Source organism: Lepus europaeus, chromosome 19 (genome assembly GCF_033115175.1).
Source record: "Lepus europaeus isolate LE1 chromosome 19, mLepTim1.pri, whole genome shotgun sequence".
NCBI classification, from domain to species: Eukaryota; Metazoa; Chordata; class Mammalia; order Lagomorpha; family Leporidae; genus Lepus; species Lepus europaeus.
This window is the reverse complement of record NC_084845.1, coordinates 53,125,729-53,142,978: the sequence shown is the minus strand read 5'-3', so window position 1 is coordinate 53,142,978 and position 17,250 is coordinate 53,125,729. Positions and strand designations below refer to the sequence as shown.

The 17,250-nt window shown below is 43.8% G+C and overlaps 1 protein-coding gene and 1 pseudogene across 1 annotated transcript in view; both read left to right on the top strand.

Annotated features, from left to right (window-relative positions):
- Positions 1 to 9,151: 9,151 nt before the first annotated feature.
- The window catches only part of TERB1 (telomere repeat binding bouquet formation protein 1), a 45,112-nt gene continuing 37,013 nt past the window's right edge, over positions 9,152 to 17,250 (top strand). The window contains 4 exon segments of the mRNA XM_062176024.1: positions 9,152 to 9,182; positions 14,087 to 14,197; positions 14,398 to 14,526; positions 16,118 to 16,249. Coding sequence (XP_062032008.1) covers positions 9,152 to 9,182; positions 14,087 to 14,197; positions 14,398 to 14,526; positions 16,118 to 16,249 — 403 coding nt within the window.
- On the top strand, positions 17,001 to 17,196 carry LOC133748931 (small nucleolar RNA U3; annotated as a pseudogene).

The following is a 17,250-nucleotide window of genomic DNA, read 5'->3' as shown; positions in this document are numbered from 1 at the left end:
TGTGGGCTTGTTCTTTGTTGGGAGCGGCAAGGAAGCAATCATTTTCCCAAAGAGTAAAAGCTATCCCTTTCCAGTGAAGTTCATTAACACTGATGGGCTTGCTCTGTCAAGGCTACTTACCATAGATCTTTTGTGTTTCATCAGAAATAGCTTAAATATTTTTTTCTTACCATCTTAATGAATTTAAGCCATGTGCAGATTGCAGCTATGGATGGACATTTAAGGACATTTGTTAAAGCGACTAGAAATTTTTTTTAAGATTTATTTATTTATTTGAAAGGCAGAATTAGAGAGAGCAAAATCTTCCATCCATTGGTTTACTTCTCGGATGGCTGCAACAGTTGGAATTGGGCCACGCCAAAGCCAGGAGCTTTATCCAGGTCTCCCACGTGTGTGCAGGGGCCCAGTGACTTGGGCCATCTGCTGCTTTCCCAGACACATTAGCAGGGAGCTAGATGGGAAGTGGAGCAGCAGGGACTCGAACCTGCAGCCATATGGGATGCCTGTGTTGCAGGCAGTGGCTTTACCCACTGGCCCTGTGACTATAATTTTTAAAAATATTTCCGTTTGTGGAGTTTATCAGAAAATATCGCCATCCCTGTATGTGGTGTTATCTAAGCTTGGGTTTTGCTGATTACACCTTAAAATTTATGCGGTCATTCCATCCATAGTACATAAAAGCTCAAATTTCACTTAACTGGGGGCAGGCATTTGGCACAACAGTTAAGACACCACTTGGAATGCCAGCATCTCATATCAGAGTGCCTTGGTTCAAATTGTGCCTTAGCTCCTGATTCTAGCTTCTTGCTAATGCATGCCCTGGGGGTAAGCAGGTGATGGCTCAAGTATTTTGGGTCCTCGTCACCCATTGAGAGACCTATGTTGAGTTCCAGACTTTTTGCTTCTGCCAGGCCCAGCCATGATTGTTAAGGGCATTTGGGGAGTGAACCAGTGGATGTGATACAGCGGAATGAAGCAAGGAGTTAGGTTGGGATACATACAACTGGAGGGATTTTTTTTCAAATTCCTGTGTAGCACTGCATTGTAACTCCACCCCTTTGCCTGTCAGGCCTTCACACTCACTTTCCCATGACGCATGTGTGTCTCGTCCAGGACCAGGAAGGAGATGCCATAATGGCCATGTGAGAGTTAAGCTCCAAGTGGAGGTGCCATGAAACTCCCAGAAAGCCTCATGCACACAAAACCCTACCTAAACTTCACTTTGTTTGTATGTTCAATCAGGCACCCACCACCTACCTCATAAAAGAGACTGATAATGTAGAAGCAGCCTTTTTTTTTTTTTGGTTTCTGGACCGTGCAAATGGGTCCTTCTGTGGTCTCCTCCCACTTTCTCTTCCTAGGCTAGTCTGGCCCACCCTCGACAGCTAAGTCCCCATGTGGAGTTGCCCACACCAGTATGAATGTGTATTCACTCTCTTAAATAAATCCTGCTCTCACTTGTGCACTTTATTTATGCTTTTGTTTTGAATTCTTATCTCTGTGGGGGCAAGAACTTGGGAATAAAAATTAAGATGCTGATGCCCATAACAGATGGAAGATTTCTGTCTCTGCCTCTTCACTTTTCAAATAAATTATAAAAATAGAAATCACGGGGCCAGCGCTGTGGTGCAGTGGGTTAACGCCTTGGCCTGAAGCGCCGGCATCCCATATGAGCGCCGGTTTGAGACCCAGCTACTCCACTTCCTGTCCAGCTCTGCTGTGGCCCAGGAAAGCAGTAGAAGATGGCCCAAGTCCTTGGACCCCTGCGCCCATGTGGGAGACCAGGAATAAGCTCCTGGTTCCTGGCTTTGGATCGGCACAGCTCCGGCTGTTGCGGCCATCAGGAGTGAACCATCGGATGGAAGACCTCTCTCTCTGCCTCTCCTCTCTATGTAACTCTGACTTTCAAATAAATAAATAAATCTTTAAAAAAAAAACAGAAATCACACTGAACTGATAGGATTCACTAGCATATCAGTGGGCAAAATAATAATTTTAAAAACCCACTAAAACCTAAGACAAAAGTAGATAAACGGAATTCAGAAGGCAGAGGCAGTGGCCAGTTTGACTTTATGAGGAACGTGTTACAGGACTCTCAGTACTCAAGGACCCTAAACTCACAGCTGGTCAGTCGTTGAGGCCTGTGCTTAAGTGCAATCTCAGATTTCCCAAGAGAGTACTTCACAGGTCCAGACCTTCCTTGGTCATTGTCACGCTGTCAGTGGACCTTTCTCACAGAAGGTAACGGCCCCTGTATCTTAACACCTTTTAATATTCCTAAGGGTGACTTTTACTGTGGAGGCGGCAAGGGGCAGGTTCATAAAGAGGAGGCTCCCTCCTGAGGTCCACTGATAAAATTGGGGTCAGGCTGCGCCTGTGGGGCATGGATGTCAGTGGATGGAATGCCCGCTACCAAGGAAGAACGCATAGCCTAAGAGACAGGTGGAGACGCAGGCAGAAGGGTGTGAGGGAGCGTGAATGGCGCCCTGCCCGCCTCCCGCCGGAAGTCCCGCCCCACGGAAGTGAGCCTCGCCCACGGGCGGGAAACCAGTTGGGCGTCGTGCTAAGTGGCAGCGGGCCTCGCCTTGAGGGTAAAGGCCTACTCCTCGGTTCAGGAGCTTTTGGGGCCTGCCTTCTGCTTTTCCTCAGATCCTGCTTGCGCCCTCCCTGGCCGGGTCCACCCTCACGGGTCCCTTCGTATGCCCGCCACGTGAGAGGTCGGCAGAGGGCCTTCCAGAACGGAGCCCGCAGCCGCAGGTGGGAGAAGATGGTTGCCGCGTGCCTTTTCGTCAGGAGCCCTGGCAGTTTTTATTCTGATGGCGCCGTGCAGCCCCCAGAAGGCTGCCGGTGATTCTGATGCCCGGGAGGGATGGGAGCCCCCGGAGAGAGCATTTCTCGGAGCCAGGGCGGGACCAGGGGTCCCCTCATCGCGGGAACCGGCCGGATTGCGGGGGTGATGTGGGGTGGGTGGGGGGCTGGCGGCTGGCCCGCGCCTCTAACCTGCGCTCGGGACCCCCAGGGACGCGAGGGCCCCGCGCTGAGAAGGGCCTGGTGAAGCACCTGTGCTCTTACGAAGGCTTCTCCCAGCTCCGTGGGTGAGCCCGAGCGCCGTCACCGTCACCCGGCGGCTGGAAACCGTCTGCGCCCTTGAGTTGGGGGCTCCGGGGCCGCGCCGGGGTCACTCCGGGGTCGCTCCGGGCTGGTGGGTCACGAAGCAGCCGCTGCCTGTATTTAACGCTGCGCTCTCGGGCCGGGCCGTGCGTCACTCCTCAAAGTAGCACAAACCCGTGTCTCGTCGGTCTGGCCCAGGTTCTCTGCAAGGCCTCTCGGAGCCCCGGGGTGGCCTGGGGATGTGTGATCTGTGCAAGCTGGGCTGAGAGAGGAGGATTTCTCCGCAGTCTGCTCAGCGTCGCGGAGCAAACCGATTCCGGGTCCCCTAAACGCGTTTCCCGGGGCCTGAACGACTGCTGTTCCTCTCAACGATTCTAACAACAATTTCTACTACACGTTGCCTCTCTCTCCTTTCTCCTCCTAAAGGACATCTTTAAGATGGATGGCCACTGTCAGCTACGTAGTGGTGGTCTGGCGGTGGGGTTTGAAACCCTGCCAGCCTTCCACAGAAACATGTCACTTGCTTTTCTGATATTTTGGGGGTAATACTTTGTTTTTTGGCTTTTTTTGTTTTTGTTTTTTGACAGGCAGAATGGATAGTGAGAGAGAGAGACAGAGAGAAAGGTCTTCCTTTTTGCCATTGGTTCACCCTCCAATGGCCGCTGCGGCCGGCGCATCTCGCTGATCTGAAGCCAGGAGCCAGGTGCTTTTCCTGGTCTCCCATGCGGGTGCAGGGCCCAAGGACTTGGGCCATCCTCCACTGCCTTCCTGGGCCATGGCCTAGAAGAGGGGCAACCGGGATAGAATCCGGCGCCCCGACTGGGATTAGAACCCAGTGTGCCGGCGCTGCAAGGCGGAGGATTAGCCTGTTAAGCCACAGCACCGGCCAATACTTTGGTTTTAAAAAGCTTTTGATAGTAACATTTTCTATATCACATAATGTTCAGTTTGTTTTCTTAGAGAAATTTGAAATTTTTAAAAAATTTTATTTGTGAAAGAGAAAGAGATATGTTTAATGATTCCATGTGCTGGTTCACGCCCCAGATGCAGGAAGCCAGAATCTGTGACTTAAAACAGGTGTCCCACGAGGGTGGCAGGAACCCAATTACTTGGGCCATCACTGCTGCCCCCAGGGTCTGCATTAGGAGGAAATGAGCCAGGAGCTGGAGTTGGGTGTCCAAGTCAGGTACATCTGGGACATGGATGTCTTTTTTTTTTTTTTTTTTTTTAAGATTTATTTATTTTATTTGAAAGGCGGAGATACAAAGAAGGGGAGAAGGAGAGATATCTTCCATCTCTGGTTTACTCCCCAAATGGCCACAATGGCTGGGGCTGGGCCAGGCTGAAGCCAGGAGCTTCATCCAGATCTCCTACAAGGATGCAGGGGCCCAAACCCTTGGGTCATCGTCATCTGCTTTCCCAGGTGCATTAGCCGGGAGCTGGATCAGAAGTACAGCACCTGGGACTTGAACCGGTGGCCACATGGGATGTTTCACTGCAGGCAGAGGCTTAGCCTTCTATACCACAGCACTCTGACCCCGACGGGGATGTTTTAACTGCAACTAAATGCCTGCTCTTGCAGTTCTGTTTTGGGAAATAAATTGAGTGAAATCTCTCTCAGTGGTATAGGCCCTTTTTTGTTATCCAAAAAAGTCTGTTTCTTCTTTCCTATGAGAATACTGTGAAAATTTTAAAACCCTCATTGTTTGGAACAATTTTTACCTATTTACCAAGTTACTGAAAAACACTTCATTATCTGTATTTGGCAGATAATGCTGTTCTTGGTAATAAGCTATTTTATAATTTTAAAATGATCAACCTCTTTAAAGTTTTTACTGTGGATGTTTTTAGCACCTATCTAGAAAATAGGTGATTTGTGTTACTGCCACTAGGTACTTGACACACTATTTTTTTTAAAAAAATATTTATTTATTTATTTGAAAGAGTTAGAGAAAGGGAGAGTCAGAGAGAGAAAGATCTTCCATCCACTGGTTCACTCCCCAAATGGCCACAAGGGCTGGAGCTGGACCAATCTGAAGCCAGGAGCCAGGAGCTTCTTCCAGGTCTCCCATGCGGGTGCAGGGGCCCAAGGACTTGGGCGATCTTCCACTGCTTTCCCAGGCCATAATAGAGAGCTAGATTGGAAGTGGAGCAGCTGGGACTTGAACTGGCACCCATATGGGATGCCAGCACTCCGAGTGGCTGCTTAACCCATTATGCCACAGTGCCCGCCCTTTGACAATCTATTCTGCTGTTCAGAGTAAACATTTATTAGAAAAGAAAAGAAAAAAAGGAAAGTAATATGTTGTCATTTTCAAGCCATTTAATTTAAAATTTTATGTCATCCCTCTTTAGAAATAAAATTATATTAAAAAGCAGAAAAGATTGACTAATTAAAATTAAGGAAATAGTTCTTAAGCTCCCCTACAAGGCAAAAAACATTTACAAATACACAACTGTCCATTTTGTAAGAATTTTTTAAAATCTAGTCTGTCTTTCTAAACCTTAAACCACTTGTTCAAAGGTGATTTATATTTATATACAAGAGACAGTATAAGAGAGGATGATAGTATAGGCCCTGACTCTGATACTTGCTGGCTTTTTGAACTTACCCAGGTCATTTTCTCTCTCCCTGTCTGATCTGTCTTCATACATGTAGCTCCCATAAGGTTATTGTGGAGACCGAAAAATAATATTAATAAGGTGCAGAAAACTGAGTCTGGCCTATAGTATGTATTTATATAATTTTAGAAGCTGTTATTTTTATGAAAATTCTGGAGTAAAACACCCACACAATGACCCTCTAAAGATAACTATTAATATGCTACTGTCTTTCCATTCAGTCTTTTAAATTTGTCCTCTAATTGGGATCATATTGTACATAAAATTTTCAGTGTTGCTGTTTTTGGTTTACTTTGTAATATAAGCATTTTTCTTGCTATTTAGCATTTCTAGTAAATGTGATTGTCTTGTAATAGTTTATTATCTTGTGGCTATACCACAGTGTACCTAACAATTTATTTTTTTAATGTAATACTTAGGTTAAAAATGTCAAAACTAGTATATATTCATAAAAGAATCTCATATTTGTTAATTAAGCTTTATTTTTTGCTTTGAAAACTTCCTTTTGAGTATGAGAATGAAAAATATGAAAGATAATTGGCCATCTCCTTTTAACAACATGCTGTAGGGGCAAATGGGAATTTTTCAGTTCTGTGAATCCTAATTTGTTGCTTGAAGAAGTTAATTGAATGCCGATATATTTTTCTTTTTCTTTTTTTTTTTTTTAAAGATTTTTATTTATTTATTTGACAGGTAGAGTTACAGACAGTGAGAGAGACAGAAAGGTCTTCCTTCTGTTGGTTCACTCCTCAAATGGCTGCAACGGCCAGAGCTGCGCCCATCCAAAGCCAGGAGCCAGGTGTTTCTTCCTGGTCTCCCATGCGGGTGCAGGGTCCCAAACATTTGGGCCATCCTCCACTGCCTTTCCGGGCCACAGCAGAGAGCTGGACTGGAAGAGGAGCATCCGGGACTAGAACTGGTGCCCATGTGGAATGCTGGTGCTGCAAGCAGAGGATTAACCTAGTGCGCCAGAGCGCCAACCCCTGATATGTTTTTCTAAGTAATTTGTTTAGCCTCTTAAAGTAGGTCATGTAAGAGACCATATTAGAGCTACCAGTTTTGGCCGGCGCCGTGGCTTAACAGGCTAATCCTCCGCCTTGTGGCACCGGCACACCGGGTTCTAGTCCTGGTCTGGGCGCCGGATTCTATCGCGGTTGCCCCTCTTCCAGGCCAGCTCTCTGCTATGGCCCGGGAAGGCAGTGGAGGATGGCCCAAGTCCTTGGGCCCTGCACCCGCATGGGAGACCAGGAGAAGCACCTGGCTCCTGGCTTCGGATCAGCGAGATGCGCCGGCCGCAGCGGCCATTGGAGGGTGAACCAACGGCAAAAAGGAAGACCTTTTCTGTCTCTCTCTCTCTCACTATCCACTCTGCCTGTCAAAAAAAAAAAAAAAAAAAAAAAAAAAAAACAGCTACCAGTTTTTTTTTAAAAAGTTCTAACAAAAAGTATATAAGCAAAGATTTAAGCTAAATAGAACATCATGCCAAAAATAACTATGGATTGTTAGAAAAAAAACTATGTATTAAACTTGTGGAGAGAGAGAGAGAGAGTTTTTTAAAACCTCTGATTCATGGAGAGACCAACCAAACTAATTAGGATGAAGATATACAGGAAAGACAAAACTGGGACTGGAGGAGAACCAGTTAGATTCATTTGTGTGTGTGTTTTAAGATTTATTTTATTTGACAGAATTAGAGAGAGAGAGAGAGGTCTTCCATCTGCTGGTTCACTCCCCAAATGGCTGCAATGGCCAGAGTTGAGCCAATCCAGAGCTAGGAGCCAGGAGTTTCTTCTGCATCTCCTATGTGAGTGCAGGGGCCCAAGGACCTGGGCCATCTTCTGCTGCTTTCCCAGGCCAAAGCAGAGAGCTGGATTGGGAGCGTAGCAGCCAGGACTCGAACTAGTGCCCATATGGAATGCGAATGCTGCAGGCCAGGGCTTTAACCCACTGAACCACTGTGCTGGCCCCCAACCATTTGTTTAATACAATTTGTTGAATATATATAGTCTTTAAAATGTGAGATGTTTAATTTTTTTAACAATGCTATGAAGTAGGAATATAATTAATTTTTTTAAAAAAGATGTATTTATTTGAAAGTCAAAATTACACAGAGGAAGAGACAGAGAGAGAGAGAGAGAGAAATCATCCACTGGTTCACTCCCAAATGACCACAATGGCTGGGGCTGGGCCAAGCCAAAGCTAGGAGCAAGGAGCTTCTTCTTGGTCTCCCACGTGGTTGCAGAGACCCAAGCACTTGGAACATTTTCCGTTGCTTTCTCAAGCCATTAGCAGGGAGTTGGATTCTAAGTGGAGCAGCCAGGACTCAAACCGGCACCCATATGGGATGCCAGTGTCTCAGGTGTCAGCTTTTACCTGCTATTCCACAGTGCCCACCCTATATCTTTCTTTTTTTTTTTTTTAAAGATTTATTTATTTGGGCTGGCGCCGTGGCTCAACAGGCTAATCCTCCGCTTTGCAGCACTGGCACACCGGGTTCTAGTCCCGGTCGGGGCGCCAGATTCTGTCCCGGTTGCCCCTCTTCCAGGCCAGCTCTCTGCTATGGCCAGGGAGTGCAGTGGAGGATGGCCCAAGTGCTTGGGCCCTGCACCCCATGGGAGACCAGGAGAAGCACCTGGCTCTTAGCTTCGGATCAGCATGGTGTGCCGGCCGCAGCGCGCTGGCCGTGGTGGCCATTGGAGGGTGAACCAACGGCAAAGGAAGACCTTTCTCTCTGTCTCTCTCTCTCTCTCACTGTCCACTCTTCCTGTCAAAAAAAAAGTAGAGCAGCCAGGATACGAACTGTTGCCCATATGGGATGCCGGCACTGCAGGTGGCGACTTCACCACCTTGCCACAGCAAGAGGAAACTGTCAGAGAACTTAAGCCAACTAAACAATATCATATTTCTTTCTTTTTTTTTTTTTGACAGGCAGAATGGACAGTGAGAGAGAGAGACAGAGAGAAAGGTCTTCCTTTTTGCCATTGGTTCACCCTCCAATGGCCGCCGCGGTTGGCGCGCTGCGGCCGGCGCACCGCGCTGATCCGATGGCAGGAGCCAGGGGCTTATCCTGGTCTCCCATGGGGTGCAGGACTTGGGCCATCCTCCACTGCACTCCCTGGCCACAGCAGAGAGCTGGTCTGGAAGAGGGGCAACCGGGACAGAATCCGGTGCCCTGACCGGGACTAGAACCTGGTGTGCCGGCGCCGCAAGGCGGAGGATTAGCCTAGTGAGCCGCGGCGCCGGCCAATATCATATTTCTAATAAATTGCAGAAACAGCCCCTATTCTTCTGGATTCAGGAAAACCATTCTTTTACCAGTCCTTTGCAGTTATTTTCTGGCATTCTGGGACATGGCTTTTAATTGACAAAATACCTTTTTTTTATAGATGAAATATAAAGAAAAAGAATATAAGCAAGTATGGAAAGTGAGGACACAAATAAAACACAAGGTGAGTGATTAACGGATCCTATATCTGCAGTTAGTTTTTTCTTTAATATTTATTTATTTATTTATTTGAAAGGCAGATTCACAGAGAGGCAGAGAGAGAGAGGTTGGTCTTCCATTGGCTGGTTCACTCCCCAGATGGCCACAATGGCTGGAGCTGAGCCAATTCAAAGTCAGGAGCTTCTTCCGAGTCTCCCACGTGGGTGTAGGGGGGCCCAAGGACCTGGGCGATCTTCTGCTTTCCCAGGCCATAGCAGAGAGCTGGGTCAGAAGTGGAGCAGCTGACTAGAACTGGCACCCATATGGGATGCCAGCACTGTAGGTGGCAGCTCTACCCACTACGCCACAGTGCCAGTCCCTACAATTAGTTTTATATTTGTGGGAGATAAAAGTGCTACATATTATCTTGCAGGCTCCAGGAAGAGTCATTGAGCAATTTACATAAATATTTAATATCTGCTCTGCACCTGTTGTATAATTCTTGGCTTCAGGAAACATTCTCCTGTGAAAAGACAGACTGATAAAAAGAATACTATAGGGGCTGGCGCTGTGACACAGTGGGTTAATCAGCCACCTGCAGTGCCAACATCCCATATAGGCCCACATGTCCTGGCTATTCTACTTCCGATCCAGCTCCCTGCTAATTGCTTGGGGAAGAAACAGAGGATGGTCCAAGTTCTTGGGCCCCTGTATGCATGTGGGAGACCCAGAGGAAGCTCCTGGCTCCTGGCTTTGGTCTGGCCCATCCCCTGCTATTGCAGCCATTTGGGGAGTGAACCAGCAGATGCAATCTCTCTCTCTCTCTATCTCACTGTAACTCAGTCTTTCAAATAAATGTTTTTTAAAAAGGCTGAGAAAAAACATTTCAGAAAGGCAGAAACGTGATATATCTTGTATGTCTTTTCATATACTTATTGATAGTTTATTTTCTTTTGAGAAATGCCTGTACAGATTCTTTACATGCTTTTTAGATTTATTTGTTCTGAACACAAGCCCATTATTGAATATCTGATTTTCACACTTTTTCTTCCAGACTGGGCTATTTTATATACCTAAAAAATCTATTTATTTGAAAGGCAGAGTGACAGAGGGAGGGAAAGACAAAGATATCTTCCATCTGCTGGTTCATTGCCCAAATGGCTCTTGATTTAAGAGCCAGGGGCTGCGCCAGATGGAAGCTAAGACTCTGGAACTCCCCATGTGGATGGCAGCAGGGGCCCAAGTACTTGGGCCATCTTCTGCTGCTTCCCTAAATGCTTTAGCAGGGAACTGGATCAAAAGCAGAGCAGCAGAGACATGAACCTGGAATGCCAGTGTTGTAAGTGGCAGCTTAACCCTCTTCACCACGATGCTGGCCCTGTGTCTTACCATATTCTTGATGGTATCTTTTGAAGCTCAAATGTTTAAAAATTTGTTAAAATTTATTCATTTCTTTGAAAGGCAGAGAGACAGAGAAATATTCCATCCCCTGATTCTTAGGCCTGAGCCAGGCCAAAGCCAGGAACCAGGGAACTCCATCTGGGTCTCCCACATGGCTGGCAGGGACCCAACTCCTTGAGCCATCATCTGCTGCCTCTCATGGTGTGCATTAGCAGGAAGCTGGAATTGAGAGTGGAGGTGGGACTCAAACCCAGGTACTCTGATATCGGATGTGAACATCCTAAATGGCATTTTAACTGCTGCACCAAATGCCATCCACATGGGAGACCTGGATTGAGTTCCTGGCTTGGGCCTGGCAGGCATTTGGAGAGTGAACCTATGGATGGAAGATCTCTGCATCTGTTTCTGTCTCTCTGCCTTTCAAATAAAATGAAAATAAATAAAAATGTAAAAAGGAAAAAATAAGAACAAAAGCTTGTTGGAATTGTGTTTAATATGCAGACCAATTTGGGGAGAACTGACAATAATATTTAGTCTTCTAACTCATGAACAAAGTGTAATACACCATTTATTTTGGTCTTTAATTTTTCTTAGTATTTTTTAGTTTTCAGTGTATATGTCTTTAATATTTTTTTGTTTGATGTATCCCTAAGTATTTTATATTTTCAAACTATTGTATGATACCAGCTTTTAAATATCAATTTCCATTTGTTTGTTGCTGGTATATAGAAGTACAATAGATTTTTTTGCATAATAAATGGATATCCTAAAAATTGACAGTCCACTTACTAGTTTTAGTAGGCTTTTTGTTAAATCAATCAAATTACCTACATGCAAGATCATGTAGTATGTGAACTCAGGTGATTTTAATACTTCCTTTTCAATTTGGATGTCTTTTATCTTTTTCTCTTCTGATGGCACTGGTGAGAGACTCCAGCATGATGTTAAATAGGAGTGGTGAGAGCAGGTATCTGTCTTCTTTCTGATCTTGGAGTGAAAATTTTTAGTCTTTACCTTTAGGTATGATGTTTGCTGTAGAACTTTTTATTTGTTTTTGTAGATACACTTTGTCAGGTTGAGGACATTCCTTTCTATTCTAAGCTTGCTGAGTTATTTTTCTGAATTAAAGATGGATGTCAGATTTTATCAAATGCTGCTTCTGTACTTGTTGAGGTGACCCAAAGGGTTTACTTTTTAATTTGATTTTGTTACATTGATTTTTTTTTTAAAATCAACCCTGGCCTGAGGGGGTAAAACCACTTGGTTGTGATGTACTATTACTTTAATATAATGTATATTTAATTTGTTAAAATTGTTTAGACTTTTTGCATTTATCTATGAGGGATAGGTCTATAGTTTTCTTTCTAGTGGCTTCGGTTTTAGTATCAGGTAATGCCAACGTGATAGGATAAGTTGAGAAGTAGCCCTACTGTTAAACTTCTGGAAAAGTTTGTGTAGAATTGGTATTTTTTTCCCCCTTATATGTTTGTTAGAATTTACAAATGAAACTGTCTGAACCTGAAGTTTTCTCTGTGGAAAAGTTCTGAAGTATGGTAACTTCTTTTGTAGATATAGTACTATTCAGATTTTCTGTTTCTTCTGGATGAGTTTTGAAGCTTTGTATCTTTTAAACAATTTGTCCAATTTACCTAAGTCATTGAATTTATAAGTATGTAGTTGTATGTAATATTCATTATTATTTTTGAATATATGTGGATTCTGGGGCACTGCTATCTTTCTTGATTCTGATGTTGGTAAACTGAATCTTTTTTCCTAATCTGTCTGAATAGAGGTTTATCAATTTTAGTGATCTTCTCAAAGCACCTGCTCTATTTTTCTGTTTTCTGTTTCACTAATTTTAGCTTTGATGTTTGTAATTTCCTTTCCTCTACTTAGAGTTTAATTTGCTCTCTAGTTTTTCTAAAAAAGACTAATTTGAAAGGCAGAGTTAGAGAAAGAGAGAGAGATCTTCTATCCAGTAGTTCACTCCCCAAAAAGCTTCAATAGCCAGGGCTGGGCCAGGCCAAAACCAGGAGCCAGGAGGTTCTTCCAGGTCTCTCATGTGGGTACGGGGCCTAAACACTTGGGCCATCTTCTACTTCTTTCCCAGGCACATTAGCAGGGAGCTGGATTGGAAGTGGAGCAGCCGGTACTCAAGCTGGTACTCATATGGGATACAGGTGCTGCAGGCAGCAGCTGCTTTACCCACTGTGCCTCAGCGCCGGCCCCTACTTTTTAGTTTCTTAAGATGGAAGCTGAGGTCATTGATTTAAGACTGTTTTCTTTTCTAATATAGATATTTAGTGCTATAAATTTTCTCCTAAATACTACTTTAGTAGCATCTCACAAATTCTGTTATGTCTTATTATTTTCATTTTCATTTCATTTATTTCTAAATGGCAGTTATTTAAGCCACTGTAGCTTCACTTAAAGAGAATATTTGGATCTTCTATTCCTATATATTACATATATTTTTAAAAGGTAGATTTTAGGGGCCAGTTTTGTGGCATAGCAGGTAAAGCTGCCACCTATGATGCTGGCATCCCATATGGCCACTGGTTTGAGTCCCAGCTGCTCCCTGCTAATGGGCCTGGGAAAGCAGAGGAAGATGACCCAAATATTTGGACCCCTACACACACATGGGAGACCCAGAAGAGGTTCTTGGCTCTTGGCTTCAGTCTGGCCCAGCTGTGGCTGTTGACACCATTTGGGGAACGGACCTGCAGATGAAAGATCTGTCTCTCCCTCTTTCTTCCATCTTCTGATGCATTCTGCAAATAGTGTCAACAGCCAGGGCTAGACCAGACTGAAGCCAGGAGCGTCTTCTTGTCTCCCACATGGGTTCAGGAGTCCAAGCACTTGAGACATTTTCCACTGCTTTTCCATGTGCATTAACAGGGAGCTGGATTGGAAGTGGAGCAGCTGGTTTTTGAACTGGCATGCATATGGGATGCTGCCATTACAGGCTGAAGCTTTACATGCTAAACCAAAAAATTCTAAGAAGTTTTACATTATTTAAAGAACATCTTTTTATACATGTTTATAATTTGTTAGATTATAAAATAATAATGCTCATTGTTGAACATTCTAAAAATTTATAATCAGAAAATAAAATTGGTTAATTTTTGAAAGAAAACTTTTGCTTAAAGTAACAGAATTTTTGGCCGGCGCCGCGGCTCACTAGGCTAATCCTCCGCCTTGCGGCGCCGGCACACCGGGTTCTAGTCCCGGTCGGGGCACCGATCCTGTCCCGGTTGCCCCTCTTCCAGGCCAGCTCTCTGCTGTGGCCAGGGAGTGCAGTGGAGGATGGCCCAAGTGCTTGGGCCCTGCACCCCATGGGAGACCAGGAGAAGCACCTGGCTCCTGCCATCAGATCAGCGCGGTGCGCCGGCCGCAGTGCGCCTACCGCGGCGGCTATTGGAGGGTGAACCAACGGCAAAAGGAAGACCTTTCTCTCTGTCTCTCTCTCACTGTCCACTCTGCCTGTCAAAAAAAAAAAAAAAAAGTAACAGAATTTTTGTCCTTTAGAAATGAAGACTGACCTGAATTTATTATTGGAGTGTATAAAGCATCAAATGGACAATCCTGTTTCACAAAAGGAAGCCTTGGTCTCTATTCATTCAATTTGTCAACAAAACAGTAAGATACAATCGTGAATTTTTATCTGTGATTCTGATTCTTTTGTACTGTGATATGTATGCGTACTTTTTAAACTTCCACTTGGTTACTATACATATTATGTTGCTTTGTTCATGCATTTTGTTTAATCCTTTAAAGAATAATCCTTTAAAGAATATCTAAACATGGTTTCTATTTTGTTTTGTTTGCACCCCCTACAGGTAACGCAGGTGTTTATTTTCGGGAAATTGGTGGTTTGGTGTTTGTGAAAAATCTTGCAAAGTCAAGTGAACATAGTACAGTAAAAGCAGCAGCCTTATATACATTAGGAGCTATTGCTGAAAAAAATGGTAAAATATTTTAAACTTTATTTCATTATACTTCAAGCATTGTGTTATACTTAACTTTTACAAAAATATTTATTTATTTATTTGAAAGAGCTACAGAGAGAGAGAGGGAGAGACAGAGAGATCTTCCATCTGTTGCTTCACTCCCCAGATGGCTGCAATGGAGCCAGGATCTAGGAGCTTCTTCAGAGTTTCCCACATGGGTGACAGGGGCACAGGCACTTGGGCCATCTTCCACTGCTTTTCCCAGGCCATTAAGAAACAGGGAGCTGGATCAGAAGTGGAACAGTTGGGACTTGAACTAGCAGCAATAAGGGATGCCAACATCTCAGGCGATAGCTTTACCTACTATACCACAACTCAGGCCCGCTGTGTTATACTTAATTAAACTAATAAGAAATAATTTTATAATTAAATTCATTTGTTTTGCTTGTTTGAATAGTTTTATCCAGGTACTTTATTCAAATAATGAAGATTACTTCAAACCTTCTTGTATGTGGGTTAATATGCTTTGAGTACAGAAATTCATGTTGGCAACAATATTTTTCTGTAGAGTACCTGAAATGAGATTGAATCTAAACCACTGGTTTGTCAAACCAACTTTATATTCCTAAACTTTTGTTCACTAAGTATTTCTTCATCACCTACTCAGAACCAAGCTCTGTGCTAGTCTTCGGGATGCTGGGATAAATAAAATGGTCTTTGCCATGAGACAGGGGCTGATGGCTAGTCCTAGGCAGGGATATGTGCTGATTATATCACTGTCTTCAAATGATTGTTGTAAAATTCTGCTTTTCTCAAGATTATTACAAAAAATAACTGCGGTCAGGTGAATATCATTTTTATTTTTTGACAGGTGAGTATCATTTGCAAATATTTTTATTTCTGGAAAAGTCTAAAAAAATCACAAATTTCATATTTGTCCCTTTGTTTTTTATAGCAGATTATGAGTTTTCTCCAACTTTTACTTGCTATTTTTTTAAGATTTATTTATTCATTTGAAAGACAAAGTTGCAGAGAGATAGGGAGAGACAGAGAAAGAGAGAGATCTTCCATCTACTGTTTACTACCCAAGTAGCCACAGTAGCCGAGGCTGGGCCAGGCTGAAGCCAGGAGCGTCTTTTGGGTCTCCCACAAGTGTTCAGGGGCTCAAGCACTTGGGTCATCCTCCTCTGTTTTCCCAGTGCATTAACAGGAAGCTGGATCAGAATTAGGGTGGCTGGGACTCAAACTGGCGCCCATATGGGATGCTGGTGTACACATGATGTCTTAACCGCTATGCCATAACACTGGCCCCTATTTGCTATGTTTGGTTACTTATCCTCTTGAAACTTTTTGTCATATTTATTTTTTATTGGAAATTCTGGGAGATTTCAATGTGTTTTGGAGCCTAGATGAAGTACTTTTCATTAAGATACTTTTTCTTTTGTCTACTGATTGAGTTAAGCATATATCAGTTTGTCAGAGATTTTATTATATAACTAATAAATGTTAATTAAATAAGATCTGGTTAAGAAACATATTAGCAACTTTACATATTTTAGAACTTGTTTGTGTTAATATAGTGAAACTAAAATTATATTTTGTATTTCAGTTTACTGTCAGCAGACTTTGTGTACTTCAGAATTGTTTGAAGACTTAACTTGGTTCTTATCTAATAATGATTCAAGCACAAATTTGAAAAGAATGTCTGTCTATGTTATTTTGGTTCTGGTTTCAAACAATAGTAAGTAAATTCTCATGAAATTTTAAAAAATATTTTTTATTTATTTTTAAATGTTTATTTATTTATTTGAAAGAGTTACACAGAGAGAAGGAGAGGCAGAGAGAGAGAGAGAGAGTTCTTCCATCTACTGGTTCATTCCCCAATTAGCCGCAGCAGCCAGAGCTGCGCCGATCCAAGCCAGGAGCCAGGAACTTCTTCCAGGTCTCCCACATGGGTGCAAGGGCCCAGTGACCTGGGCATCCTCTGCTGCTTTCCCAAGCCATAGCAGAGAGCCTGATCGGAAGAGAAGCAGCCAGGTCTCGAACCGGTGCCCATATGGGAGGCTGGCACTGCAGGCAGCAGCTTTACCTGCTATGCCATAACATTGGCCCCCAACAAAATGTTTTAAATAATAAATTCTAAGGATATACTTTCTGGGATTTTTAAAAAAGATTTATTTTATTTATTTGAAAAGCAGAGTTAGAAAGAGAGAGAGAGAGAGAGTGAGAGAGAACTTCTATCTGCTGGTTCACTCCCCAAATAGCGTTAATGGCCATGGCTGAGCCAGACTGAGAGCCAGGAGCCAAAAGCTTCCTCTGGGCCTCCCATGTGGGTGCAGGGCCCAAGGACTTGGGCCATCCTCTGCTGCTTTCCCAAGCACATTAGCAGGGAACTGGATCAGAAGTAGAGCAGCAGGGACTTGAACCAGCACACATATGGGATGTTGGTGTCACAGGTGTCGACTTAACCTATTAAACCACAATGCCGACCCCTGTGATCATTTTTCATAATTCCTTAAAAGAGATTTACCTGAGGATACAGAACACCAGAACCCACCAGGAGGCACAGTGTTCTCTCCTGAGCCTGAAGCTAGTTGGAGTTGCTTTGCTTTAACTGCCATTTGCCATAGACAGTGGTTCTTCTCTTCCTTTGGGATAGTAACAGGGAGAGGATATAATCTGAGTGGCCTACATTAAATAAACTAATAAATAAACTGAAGTAGTTATGAGTTTTAAAATTCT